The sequence below is a fragment of the Trachypithecus francoisi genome, unplaced genomic scaffold (genome assembly GCF_009764315.1).
Source record: "Trachypithecus francoisi isolate TF-2019V2 unplaced genomic scaffold, Tfra_2.0 Lachesis_group21, whole genome shotgun sequence".
Classification (NCBI taxonomy): Eukaryota; Metazoa; Chordata; class Mammalia; order Primates; family Cercopithecidae; genus Trachypithecus; species Trachypithecus francoisi.
This window is the reverse complement of record NW_022681467.1, coordinates 52,178,194-52,191,721: the sequence shown is the minus strand read 5'-3', so window position 1 is coordinate 52,191,721 and position 13,528 is coordinate 52,178,194. Positions and strand designations below refer to the sequence as shown.

Below are 13,528 nucleotides of genomic sequence, written 5' to 3'. Positions count from 1 at the left end.
GGGGGAAGCTCCGGAGTCCAGGACAAGGGGAATGTACTTCCCACCGGGGTCCCAAGGAGCTGTTGCTGACTAGGGGGCTTTCTAAGTTGGCTCAGGGAGTGGTTAGGGTTTCAATGTGCGGAGCTGAGGAAGGGGAATGCAGGCGGAGGAGCAGTTGCTGAGGACTGGGTGTCCCGAGGATGCAGCACTGGCAATGTACGTGCTAGATTTATCTGTTTGTTTTTGGTGAGTGAATGCGTACGGCTTGGATGGTAAACATTAGCACACAGTGTAAAAATCCACCCTGCCATTCACCTGGCTAGACTCGCGGACACAGATAAAGCAGCTGCAATGCAAACAGGATGAACATTTCTTCCAAGGACACGCTGCAGCTGTCACATGTCAAAACAGCCCCCTTCGTTGAGTGACGACTGCTTTCTTACTCCCTGAGAAACTTGGTTCCCTAAAATCCTAGGCTCTGGAAGCACAGCTCTCCAAAGTGCTATCAGTAAGAATGAAACATCCCACTCTCGCGTGGGGGATCCGAGTCATTGACAGAGAAGCAGCCTTGATTCCCAGGCCCTCATGTAGCACCTCACACAAGGGGTTTCCGGGCCCAGCACTCCCCGTCTATCTCCGCTTGCTTTGTGGTTCCCAAGGGGAGAGCGGCCCTCGTCCAGCCTGCACACTGCCCTGTTTTGCCCAGAGCCTATCAAGACACAGCTTTGCTTAGATTTCACCTAAACCCCGCCTTTCCCCATCCCATCATGATGCCACCTTTTCCTGTTTGTGAGCTGCCTCGTGGTTCCTCTGCTCTGTGATCTTCTTCTTTATGCTCAGTAAACCTGACTTTGTTCCTGGTGGTCTCAGGCTGATTGGTCTAGGTGGACAAGCCCATCAGTGGTTTCCCATTGCATTTTGAATGAAATCCAAGCTTCGTTTTTTTTTAGTCTCGCTCTGTCACCTAGGCTAGAGTGCAGTGGTGCCATTTCGGCTCACTGCCACGTGCACCTCCCGGGTTCAAGCGATTCTCCTGCCTCAGACTCCCGAGCTGGGATCACAGGTGCCTGCCACCACGCCCGGCTACTTTTTTGTATTTTTAGTAGAGATAGGATTTCACCATGTTGGCCAGGCTGGTTTTGAACTCCTGACCTCAAGTGATCCACCTGCCTCAGCCTCCCAAAGTGGAAGGATTACAGGCGTGAGCCACCACACCAGGTCAGAAATCCAAGCTTCTTACCCGGTCTGACAGGCTATGCCCCCACCAAACCCAGGGACCTTGTGTCCTGGACCACGGGCTGTCACCTTCCTCCCAGCTCTCAGTTATTTGAACACACCAAGCTTTCTCCACCCGCAGACCCTTTCCAAATGCTGTCCCAAGGCCTATTCCTCCCCATGGCTTCAGGTCTATTTTATTCTGATGGCTGACTGTGGGGTCCCCTATGCCTATAAGGGCAAGTCCACAGAGCAAAGGGACTTTCCTGTGCATGACATTTCAGATGGCAGGAAGCCAGCTCAAAAATGCCCAGTGCTTCTTGGAAAACGTAGGCCCAGTCCCACTATGGTGATCAATTAAGGAACACGTTTGAGAAGCATGGTTTCGAAAGGTTTAGGGAGACAGAAGGAAACTCCAGTTCAGGAACTAGTGGATCCAAGAGCAGTTTCACCAGGAAAACTGGCCCTTTTCTCTTGAAATACAAGAGTTCCTTCTAAACTTAAACTGAAATCAAATATGTTCTTGATGTGGTGGTTTTTTTTTTTTTTTTTAATTAGGCCAGCACATTATATTAAGGAAGTTGGGATAAAAAAAATAAAACAAAGCTCAAAATAGTGGTTACCCTAGTGGGGAAGTGACAGAGAGAAGGCACTGGAGGCTTCTGGGGTGCTAGTTTTGTTGTTTCGTGGTCTGGATATAAGTTACTGATCTGTCACTGAGCATCTCTAGGTGAAATTTCAATAAAGTGTTCATCAGAAAGAATAGTGTCAGTCACAGAGTCAGGTGAAAAAAGATCAAGGAATAAGGGCTCTGTTTTGGGGGGTGATGGAAGTTTTCCTTCATCAGCTGTGTGACTGCACCAGCAGTTCCACCTCCCTGGGAATTAATGTCCTCATTTGTAAAATGAAGAGTTGTTCTAATCTAAGGATATGCAGCGATCTCACCCAGCTATAGAGATGTCTCATTCTGACACATAGATGCCTCTCTTAGGACAACTTGGGAAAAATGACATGTTTCCACCTTCTCGGACGTTAATTTGGGGCCGCTCTTAGTCTACAGACTGTCAACACAGATATAAAAAGGAGTCCGTGAAATGCCTCACAAAAGGCTGTGTTCCAAGCCTGTGAAGTTGCCATGGGAAAACAGTTCAAAACCAGTGGCTCAGAGTTGCCCGGTCTACCACCAGTCGCTTCCACTTGGAATGTATTTTCTGGGCAGTTTAGCCTCAGGGTTAATGGTTAGAAGACATGAGCAGGGAGGAGATGTCTGCCTTTTCTGTGGATCAGAAAAATCCTTAACTGATTGTTAACTGGTCTTCAAGTTCTTCTAGCTCCTTCCTTCTCAAAGCAGAGGAAGAAGAGAAGTATTTAGAAAAACCAAAAGGTACAACTGAAGGTGATTTTAGAAAAGATGGGGTCCAACCTTCTCCCAATACAGAGGAGGAAGGAGAAACACAGAGGGTGTTGGGAGGTCCCCAATCACCCAGTGCAACATTGGCTGCCCCAGAAGCCAAGTGAAATGGCATTCCTGACTTGTAAGCCACAGACCACATCTCTTGCTGAGAGACTCCAAGCACAGAGAAGGCAAGAAATTAAAAATTATTATTATATTTTGAGACGGAGTTTTCCTCTTGTCACCCAAGCTGGAGTGCAGTGGTGTGATCTCAGCTCACTGCAACCTTCACTTCCTGGGTCCAAGCGATTCTCCTGCCTCAGCCTCCTGAGTAGTTGGGACTACAGGTGTGCACCACCACACATGGCTAACTTTTGTATTTTTAGTAAAGATGGGGTTTCACTATGTTGGCCAGGTTGGCCTCAAACTCCTGACCTCAGGTGATCCACCTGCCTCGGCCTCCCAAAACGCTGGGATTACAGGTGTGAGCCACCGCATCCAGCCAAGAAATTAAGACAATTTTTAAGTAAATAGGCTGGGCGCAGTGGCTCACTCCTGTAATCCTAGCACTTTGGGAGGGCGAGGTGGGCAGATCACCTGAGGTCAGGAGTTCGAGACCAGCCTGGCCAACATGGCAAAACCCTGTCACTACTAAAAATACAAAAAAAAAAAAAAGAAAGAAAGAAAGAAAAATTAGCCAGGAGTGGTGGTGGGAGTCTGTGTTCCCAGCTACTTGGGAGGCTAAGGCAGGAGAATCTCTTGAACCCAGGAGGTGAAGGTTGCAGTAAGCCTAGATCACGCCACTGCACTCCAACCTGGGTGACAGAGTGAGACTCTGTCTCAAATTTTTTTTTTAAAGTAAATAAATAGGAAGTGAGGGAAGGAAGGGAGCAAACTTGTAGGTAGGGCAGACATGGAGGGAACTTAAGGAAGGAAAACAAGGCAGGAAATTCCCCCGGGGGGGTTTACTGTGGCCGCCTTGAGAACCCTGCTCAGTGGTTAAAGGGACCCCCCCCCGAATTTCCTTGTGGTTTCTGTTGTTTGCTGCAGCCTCCACAAGCAAGGGCTCAAATGGTTGATGCATTTAACATCGATGGTTGATGCACTTAATGTCAAGGACAAATCTCATTGCTAATGCCCTGATCATTTTTCAAAGTTAAGTTTCAATAGTAAACTCATCTTTCCTTTCACAGGGATGTCAATCTAACAGTTGATAGCGGACTCCATATTTTTGAAACCTTATGTTGTGTTTGGTCAATTTCGTTCATGCAAGAGATATTTACTAAGTACCTTGTAGGAGCCTGTCCCTGTATTATCCGAAAACCCTTAACTGGTTGTTAACGGGTCTTTGAGTGTCCTCTGGTCAACCGTCAGACGACAGCGCATCTGTTTTCCTTTCCGGGAGAGGAAGGAATTGCTATTGATTTTTTTGTTTGTTCCTTTCATGGCTTTGGAAGAAATTCAAATTAACTTCAGCTAATGTCACTTGTTGTTCTTAAAAGAAACCTCAGCAAAGCCCTGCTCTGAGTCAGCTGCTCAGACAGCAGCTGAGCATGCCAGGCCTAGACTGGGGCCAGTTGCTCCAGAAAAGAGCATTAGTGTCCACCTCGTCAACTGATTCAGAAGGCTCCTCTAGCTTCCTCCTGGTGTTTGTAACAAGTGCCTGTGCTGGCAGCTGTTCTATGTAACAACTGTCTGGTTCTATGTCTTGTAGCCCAGGGAGTTAGAAAATGTAAAGTATTCAAAATCTTCTAAGGAATCAACACCTTCCTGTTTGAAGACAACCTTGGAAGCTGGTGTGGAGAAGGCCTGAATGGTGAGTAGCACATTCCTGGGGCCCCCACAGCACATGCATCAGGAAGAGCGGCCTTTCCCTGCACACAGACCTTGCCAAGACCCTCTGCCAGAGCTGTGGCCGGGTGGGATGTGTCATAGGAGCTGAAAGCAAAGCATCTTATGGCAGGAAATGCCTGCAGTGACTGAGGCCTGTGCACATCTGCTCTGCATCTCAACACCTCATGAAGGCCAGGGCTTTGTGGGAAATAGCGCATTCTTTTTCCCCTTCCTTACTTTAATTCTTTCCCTTATTAAAAAAAGTTTTCATTCTGCATTTGTTTTATTATTTTTTAAGACAGGGTTCCGGTCAGTCACCCAGGCTGGCATGCAGGGACACCATAATAATAGCTCTCTGCAGCTTCAATCTCTTGGGCTCAAAAGGTCCTCCTGACTCAGTCTCCTGAATAGCTGGGACTATAGGTGCCTGCTGCCATGCCTGCCTAATTATTTTTTATTAGTAGTAGTAAAGATGAGGTCTCACTATGTTGCCCAGGCTAGTCTCAAACTCCTGGGCTCAAGCGATCCGCCTGCCTTGGCCTCCCAAACTGCTGGGATTACAGGAATGAGCCACCAAGCCTAGCCCATTCTACAGTTAATGAATGCTCTTTTTCCTCTGTTTTTAAAAATTTATACTTTGGGTCAGGCATGGTGGCTCACACCTGTAATCCCAGCACTTTGGGAAGCTGAAGCAGGAGGATTGCTGAAGGCCACGAGTTTGAGGCTGAAGAGAACAGTGATTGCACCACTGCATTCCAGCCTGGGAGACAGAGCAAGACCCAGTCTCAAAAAAACAAACTAATTGATATTTTTAAAAATTACGGATGTCATACATGTTCAATCTGACATAAAAATCAACTTCCTAATTTGTTTGTTTGTCAGATATGGATTGAGCACCTACCCCAGGCCAGACCTGGTCCCAGGTGCTGGAGACACAGGAGCGAATAAAATAAAGGCCCCAGCTCACTGCCTTCTTTCACTTTCTCTTTAACCAGTTCCCCTTTTTGGGGTAACTATCCCGGACCGTGTTCTTCTCAGTCTCAGTGTGAGAGCACGCATGCATACACACACTCATATACATGATTCCTTTTTAGAGTTTTTTGTTTGCTTGTTTTTGAGATGGAGTTTCACTCTTGGTGCCCAGGCTGGAGAGCAATGGTGCAATCTCAGCTCACTGCAACTTCCGCTTCCCAGGTTCAAGCGATTCTCCTGCCTCAGTCTCCTGAGTAGCTGGAATTACAGGCGCCCGCCACCATGCCTGGCTAATTTTTTGTATTTTTAGTAGAGATGGAATTTCACTATGTTGGCCGGGCTGGTCTTGAACCCCTGACCTTGTCATCTGCCCGCCTTGGCCTCCCAAAGTGCTGGGATTACAGGAATGAGCCATTGCACCCTGCCTCTTTTTTGAGTTGATATCTGTTTGGTTTTTGTTTAAATAGATCTTTCTTTCCTCCTATAAATACCTCATCTTTTTTTTTTTTTTTTTTTTGCAACTGCACAGCAGCTTGCTGTGGTGATATGCCAAGATATGTATAACCAATCCAACTGTTAATAAATATTTAGGCCTCTTTGAGTTTTCTATGTCATAATGGCTATAGTCTCCTCATCCAGACATATATTTGCCTGCTTGTATATTTCCATAGCAGTTCTAGAAATAAAATTTCTGCATTGAAGGGGATATACTTTTTTTTTTTTTTTAAGACAGGTTCTCACTGTCACGGAGGCTGGAGTACAGTGGCACAATCATAGCTCACTGCAGCTTCAACCTCCTGGGCTCAACCGATCCTCCTGCCTCAGCCTCCCACTGAGAAGTTGGGACTACAGGTGTGTGCCACTATGCTGGCTAATTTTTTTTTTTTTTTTTTTTTTGAGACGAAGTCTCGCTCTGTTGCCCAGGCTGGAGTTCAGTGGCCGGATCTCAGCTCATGGCAAGCTCCGCCTCCCGGGTTTACGCCATTCTCCTGCCTCAGCCTCCCGAGTAGCTGGGACTACAGGCGCCCGCCACCTCGCCTGGCTAGTTTTTTGTATTTTTTTTTTTAAGTAGAGACGGGGTTTCACCGGGTTAGCCAGGATGGTCTCGATCTTCTGACCTCGTGATCCGCCCGTCTCGGCCTCCCAAAGTGCTGGGATTACAGGCTTGAGCCACCACGCCCGGCCTATGCTGGCTAATTTTTAAATTTTTGGTAGAGACAGGGTCTCACTATGTTGCCCAGGCTGGTCCCAAACTCTGAGTTCAAATGATCCTCCTGTCTCGTCCTCCCAAAGTACTGGGAATATAGATAGGCACAAGCCACTGTGCCCAGCCTGGAATATACATTTTAAACGTGATGTGTAACTTCTTGCCTCTGAACCCATGGAAACCCCACCCTGCCGTTTGTCACTGGGAGTCCTGGTGATCCTTCATCCTGTGAAAAGGCCGCCATGAACATCTCCAGTGCCTTCCCACACAGCTCAGCTAAGCGTTCCATTTCCCACAGTCTGCGCCCAGCCTTGGAGAGCTGGGGAATTACAGGGGGCCAAGGGTGTCAACGACAAGCGGGTGGAGGCCGCTGAGTTCTCCATCCCAACCTGGCACACAAGCTCCCCGAGTGAGATCGCCAGCGATCTGGGCTCCCATTTTGCATGTTTGATCTGGAGGACACCCATGACTCAAGGGTTAGTTAGGCCCCTGGGTATTTCCATACCCCTCAACCCATGTCTAGTAGTTGGAAGTATGCGTACCTGTTTTGCAAAGCTGAGAGTCTTTTCACAGATGATTCTGGCACTGGTGGGAGGGTCGGGGAATTCATAGACTTGGGCAGAAGGGGGCTGGGGCCCCTCCACCCAACTCCTCATCTGCTCATAAACGGGGCCTGGAGTGGGAGGGCAGGGTAGAGTGGGCACCTGATAGGTCTCCTCTGAGCTGGCAGGAGTTTCTTCCAGGCCTCTCGGGAATGGGGGGCACGGCCTGTCTGCAGTGACCTCCGTGAGGATTTGGAGGCGGTTGGCAGGGGCCAGACCTTGCCTTCCGTGGAGCAAACACTTCCACCAACCCTCGCTTTCTGGCACGTGTTGCTCCAGAATGGTCAGGATGTCCCCTCTGCTGAAAGCCAGCTCATCAGAGCAGTCAGGGCAGTTGTCATAAAGCGCCCTGGCCAGGAGTGCCTGCGGGTGGAGAGGGGAGAAGAGAATCTGCTGTTAGCACCACGGCCAGTGACCGCTACACCAGTCCCACTCTCTTAGAAAGCTCAATGCAAATTCTTAATGCCCTTTCATTTCATTTCTTCCACCAGAGGCTCTTGTCCCTGCTCTTTGCCTGATTTGTTCCTTCATGTCTTTGGGGTCTAAGTGAAATGTCATGTCCTCAGGGCAGACTTCCCTGTATCCTGAGACGGGGTTGCACGGTCCTAATATGCTTTCATGGCCCGTTTGCTTAGGGTTTTGAGACAGGGGCTCACTCCGTTGCCGCGGCTGGAGTGCAGTGGTGAAATCTTGGCTCACTGCAGCCTCGACTTCCCAGGCTCAGGCAGTCCTCCCACCCCAGCCTCCCAAGTAGCTGGGACTACACATGCGTGCCACCACACTGGGCTACATTTTGTGTTTTTGTAGAGGAGGGGTTTTGTCATTGCTCAGGCTGGTTTCCAACTCCTGTGTCACGGCGCTGTTTTAATTTGTGGAAGTCATGACCCTTGTATATATACACATATGTATATATACGTATATATGTGTATATATGTATGTGTATATATGTATGCATATATGTGTATACATAGATACATATATACACATACTAAATATGATGGATTGATACATATATGTATACCACATATATCCTATATATATAGCAGTCCATTATATATTGTGTATACATATGGGTGTCTCTCTCTCTGTCATGTACAGGTGCCTGGCATTTAGTAAGTGCTTGGTACAGGCAGCTGTGACTGTCATTACTATTAGGTCGCTTTTTGTCTGGTTTTTGCTATTTTCCTTCTGAATTGGATTGGCAGTTCTGTGACTGCTGGGCCCACATCTCACTTGGCTATTCTGTCCCCAGTGTCAGGCCCAGGCCCAGGTACATAGAAGATGCTCAATACATGTTCATTAATAAGTGAACGACAAGAGGCTGGGCGCAGTGGTTCAGGCCTGTAACCCCAGCACTTTGGGAGGCCGAGGAGGCAGATCACTTGAGGCTGGGAGTTCAAAACCAGCCTGACCAACATGGTGAAACCCTGTCTCTACCAAAAATACAAAAATTAGCGGGCCATGATGGTATGTGCCTGTATTCCCAGCTACTCGGGAGACTGAGGCAGGAAAATCGCTTGAACCCTGGAGGCAGAAGTTGCAGTGAAGCAAGATCATGCCACTGCACTCCAGCCTGGGCAACAGAGCGAGACTCCGTCTCAAAAACAAAACAAAACAAAACAAAAACTAGTGAATGATAAAAGACTCAGGAGGTTAGTGACTTGCCTGTGGTCACAAAGCCAGAATCAAACCCAGTCTCCTAATTCTCCAACCTACACTCTTTCAGTAAGCCACACAGTTCTAAAACAAATCAACTCGTTACCACGGCAGTGATGGCTGAGCCCCCTTCTTGTTTGAACTTTCCACTGTAATTACATGAAGGCAAACTTGTTTCTTGAGGTTTTAAAGTAATCACCTTTCCCCACCTTTTTATATCAATACATGTTCATTACAGAAAAAGAGAGAAATAAAAGAAGGAAATGAAAATTACCCATGATCCCAGCACGCAGAGATACCAATTTACACCATTTTTGGTGTTTATCCTTCCAGCGGTTTTTTATTTCCTAAATAAATGTAATTACACCTTTTAAACTCATTAACCTTTGTTCATATGGTTCATAAATAAAGCAAAAGTGACCAACTCCCCCATTATATTTGTTGAAAATTATTGTGCTTCTTGCCTAATATTTCTATTCTGTTCCAAAAATGGAATTGGAAGACCAACTGCTGATAAAAACCGTCTTAACCAGACAAGCAGGTCTGTGTGGATTTCGGGAAACAGCACCACAAGTCTATCTAAAAACCGTAAGTAGAATCAGATCCTTCACGCACCCAGAGAGACATTGAACGTCCCCCACAAAATCGAATACAGCTGAGATCCTAGGAGATCGTGAACAATTTTTGTAAATAAAACCTTTTGTTCTTTCTACAAAAGTAATAAAAGTTCATTTACAAAAAGTAAAAATAATAATAAGCAAACAGAAGAAAATGAAAATGCCTGCAGTGCCACCACCACAGGTAACTGCTGTTAATTCTTTGGTTTTTGTATCTTTCCAGATCTTTTCTTTTGCATAGTTGTCCACATACACACCTACAGTCATCGTTAAAGTTTTAAAACCTAATGGCATAATATGAAACACACTGTTTTATAATCTGCTTTTTTTTTCCCACTTAAAAATAAATTGTGGGACCGGGTGTGGTGGCTCACATCTGTAATCCTAGCACTTTGGGAGGCCAAGGTGGGCGGATGACAAGGTCAGGAGTTTGAGACCATCCTGGTCAATATGGTGAAACCCCGTCTCTACTAAAAATACAAAAAAAAAAAAAAAAAAAATTGGCATGATGGTGTGCATCTGTAGTCCCAGCTACTTGGGAGGCTGAGGCAGAAGAATCACTTGAACCCGGGAGGCAGAGGTTGCAGTGAACTGAAATGGTGCCACTGCACTCCAGCCTGGGCAACAGAGTGAGACTCCATCTCAAATAAATAAATAAATAAATAAATTGTGAGCATCTTTCCATGTCAATAAACATTTTTCTTCAATATCCTTTAAAACAGTGACTTGGTTTTCCATTGTATAGATGAAACATAATTTTTCTTCTTGGTTTTGGACATTTTAGCTAATTGCAGGTTTTAGCTATTACAAACAATGCTGAAATTATCATCTTCATAGCTAGTATTTGCAACTCCCCTTGTTTATTTCCTTGGATAAATTCTTCAGCAGGAAGTCGGTGGGTGGAAACCGTCAGGGCTCCGGAGGCTGTCACGTTCCCCTCCAGCAAAGTTTCAATCCATTCACACCTCCGCCCACTGTGAATGAGACTGCACAGTGCCTTGTACCCTAATCTACCCTGTGCATTACCTCTTTGTTGGATGATGTATTTGTTTTAAAATCTTTGTCAAGGAAACTTGAAATATTTCCTAGCACATTCTTAGCAACACCCAGACTACTCAAAACTACAGACTCAGCTGCAGCCCTCTTGCCGCTGAGGGGATAACTTGCAGGCAACTCAGGGAATGTGTCACCTCCCTGCTGTACCCCACTTTTAACTCATTTTTTAATAGAAAAAAGGTCCCAAAAGGAGTTAGGGGCATATGTATTGTGAGGGGCATTCCTGCCTGTAGAGATTTCCTGTCTTCTCCATGGTGAAGCAGATATCCTCAAGTGAGAGGGAAGATATGAAGCTGTCACTTGTCTGAGCCCAGTGGGTGTATGAGATGACATTGAAAAGCAGAGAGCTGAGCTACAGCTGATGGACACTGACTGTACGTCCTGGAGTCAGGCATCCCACGGGGTGTCTTTCTGGGTCAGCCAATTATTCCTTCACAGATTCAGCAAACATTTATGGAATGTTTATTACATATGGCACTGTTGCTGTCCTCGAGTTTTTCAGGGACACAAATTTTGATCATGCCACTCCCCTCTCTACCACCCTTCAGTGGCTCCCTACTACCCTCTGGACAAAGCCCAAACTGTGCCCAAACCATCAAGGCTCTGTGTGATTTTGCCTCTTCCCACGCTTACATCCTCATTGGTATCACTTCCTCACTGGCCTCCGGGGCACCACCCTTTCTGAGGGCCTGAGTGTCTCATTTGTGCTGTTCTCTCTACCCCAAAGCAGTCAGCAGCTTTCCACCCGGTGAAATCCCACACATCCTTCCAGGCTCATCTTAAATGTCACTTTCTTAGGAAAAGGGTCCCTGACACCCTCTCAACCAAACTAGTTCTCCCCATACTTAGGCTCAACACCTTTGCACATCAATACTTATCACATTAGGGTTCAACTCATCCAGGGTCTGTCTCCCCACGAGAACGTAAGCTCCAGGAGAGCGAGGGCCACACCCTCTTGTTCTGGACTGCATCCCATGGTCCAGCACAGAGTAGGGGATCTTAGCTACTTGTTGAGTTAATGAATGAAAGAGAGGCGTGACATAACACCTCCATTTTCAAGTCTTTAAGAGGTAAGAAGTCACAAACACCAAGGTGAGCACTCCTATTTCTGTCTGGAGTAGGGTAAGAGGAAGCTTTCTGTGACCCCCTGACCACACTTTTGGATAACCTTCAGTAAGAACGACCACCAGCATGTCCAGAAGGTAAACTTCAAGGCATAATTAGTCTGCACACGGAATCATTATCCCTTGAATGTGTTGGAAGAATGTGAGGGCTGAGCTTGGAGAATCCAGCAGTGATGAAGTATTTAAGGGACTAGAGTTTTAGAGTCTTATAAAGAGTATTGATTAAAGGTCAAGACTTAGGCCGGGCGTGATGGTGCATGCCTGGAATCCCAGCACCTTGGGAGGCCAAGGCGTGTGGATGACTTGAGGTCAGGAGTTCCAGACCAGCCTGGCCAACATGGTGAAACCCTGTCTCTACCAAAAAATACAAAAATTGTCCAGCTTGGTGGTGCACGCCTATAGTCCCAGCTACTGGGGAGGCTGAGTTGGGAGGATGGCTTGAGCCCAGGAGGTGGAGGTTGCAGTGAGCCAAGATTGCGTCACCGCACTACAGCCTGGGTAAGGAAGTGAGACCCTGTCTCACACACACAAAAAAAAGGACTTAGGAAAGTTACATGCGACTTTGTAGATTTTTTTTCCAGTTAAATAGACAAATAATTGCTGTTCAGTTAAAAAAAAAAAAAACAGTAATCTGAAAGGTTTATTATCTGAAATGATATCTGAAAGGTTTATTATCTTGTAAGTTTGTTATCTTGTAGGACTTTAACCAGTTTCATATTTAGCCTTGCAATCACACTCTAATATTCCTTAATTAAATTGCCTATACCTACCTAGCACCTCAATGATCTCTTTTTAAAAATAAATTCATTCAAGTTGGACAAGCATCCTCAACGATCTTTGACCTAGTTTTAACATTTCATTGATTCCCTATTAATTGACCAAAATTGATTAAAATCTTTGACATGAGTTCATTTTATATTTGCGTGAGAGTCATTATTTTGCCTTTTTGAAAATTGTACTTTAACCATTTACACTGGGAACAAAAGGGAAAATGAAAGCCTTTGCAGAGGCTATAATGAAATAATTATGGTATATTTCATCATAATTCCTATGAAATACATTTAAAGCAATCTTTAAAAACCCATCATCTGAAATGTGCTTGCATTTGTCTAGAAATAAGATAGTGCATGTCTTTAGACAGAGCAGTTGTTGCAATATGGCAGCTGCTCTGAAGGGTCCAGATTGAACGCAGCTTAGCTGGTGGATTTGTCTGTTGTAAAAGTAAGGATTTTTTCCAGAGAACAATGGGGTTTTTATGGGCATCCACAGCTGTCCAAGATGAACAGCAGCAGTCTTATTCTTGATATATGATTTATTTTCAAATTTTGACCTGCTGTCTTCAGGACAGCAGACCACATCTTCAAAGGATGTAAGCTCCCAGCAAAGGAAAACTCTAAGTATGTTACCATAACACGATTCCCTTCCACATGAATGAAATACTGTATTGTGTTTCATTACAATTGACGGGGGGGGTCTCTGGACAGCTCATGCAATCAATTAATTATGTCTCAGAGTTTCAGTAGCAAAGACCATCAATGTTAATGTTACAAAAGAAGAATGAAATGCATGTGAAAAGTCTTGGAGAGTTCCTTACCCGGAATGGAGGGAAAACAGGGAATTATATTGAATGAGAACCTATTTTGTGTTGGATGCACTGAAGTCATTATATTACCTATTTCTCTGAAATCTCAGAGGCAGACTTTCTTATCCCCATTTTACAGATGAGAGAACTGAGGGCCAGAGAGATCAAATGACTTGTTCAAGGTCACTTAAACTCTAATTGGTTCCTCACATCCATTCTTTCACCTTATAATCCACTCTCCAGACACAAGCCAGAATATTTTATTTTATACACATAAATTGGATCCTGTTGG

At 45.6% G+C, this 13,528-nt stretch overlaps 1 protein-coding gene across 5 annotated transcripts in view; it reads right to left on the bottom strand.

Moving 5' to 3' along the window:
- CASS4 (Cas scaffold protein family member 4) overlaps window positions 1–13,528 on the bottom strand; it is a 50,087-nt gene that overhangs the window by 15,756 nt on the left and 20,803 nt on the right. For 3 of the 5 annotated variants that reach the window (XM_033186807.1, XM_033186805.1, XM_033186803.1), the window contains exon 2: window positions 7,142–7,564. The exons of 1 other annotated variant lie outside the window; for it this stretch is intronic. In XM_033186807.1, coding sequence (XP_033042698.1) covers window positions 7,142–7,564 — 423 coding nt within the window. The remainder of the gene's footprint in view (window positions 1–7,141; window positions 7,565–13,528) is intronic. One more of the 5 variants, XM_033186804.1, reaches the window with a different exon arrangement.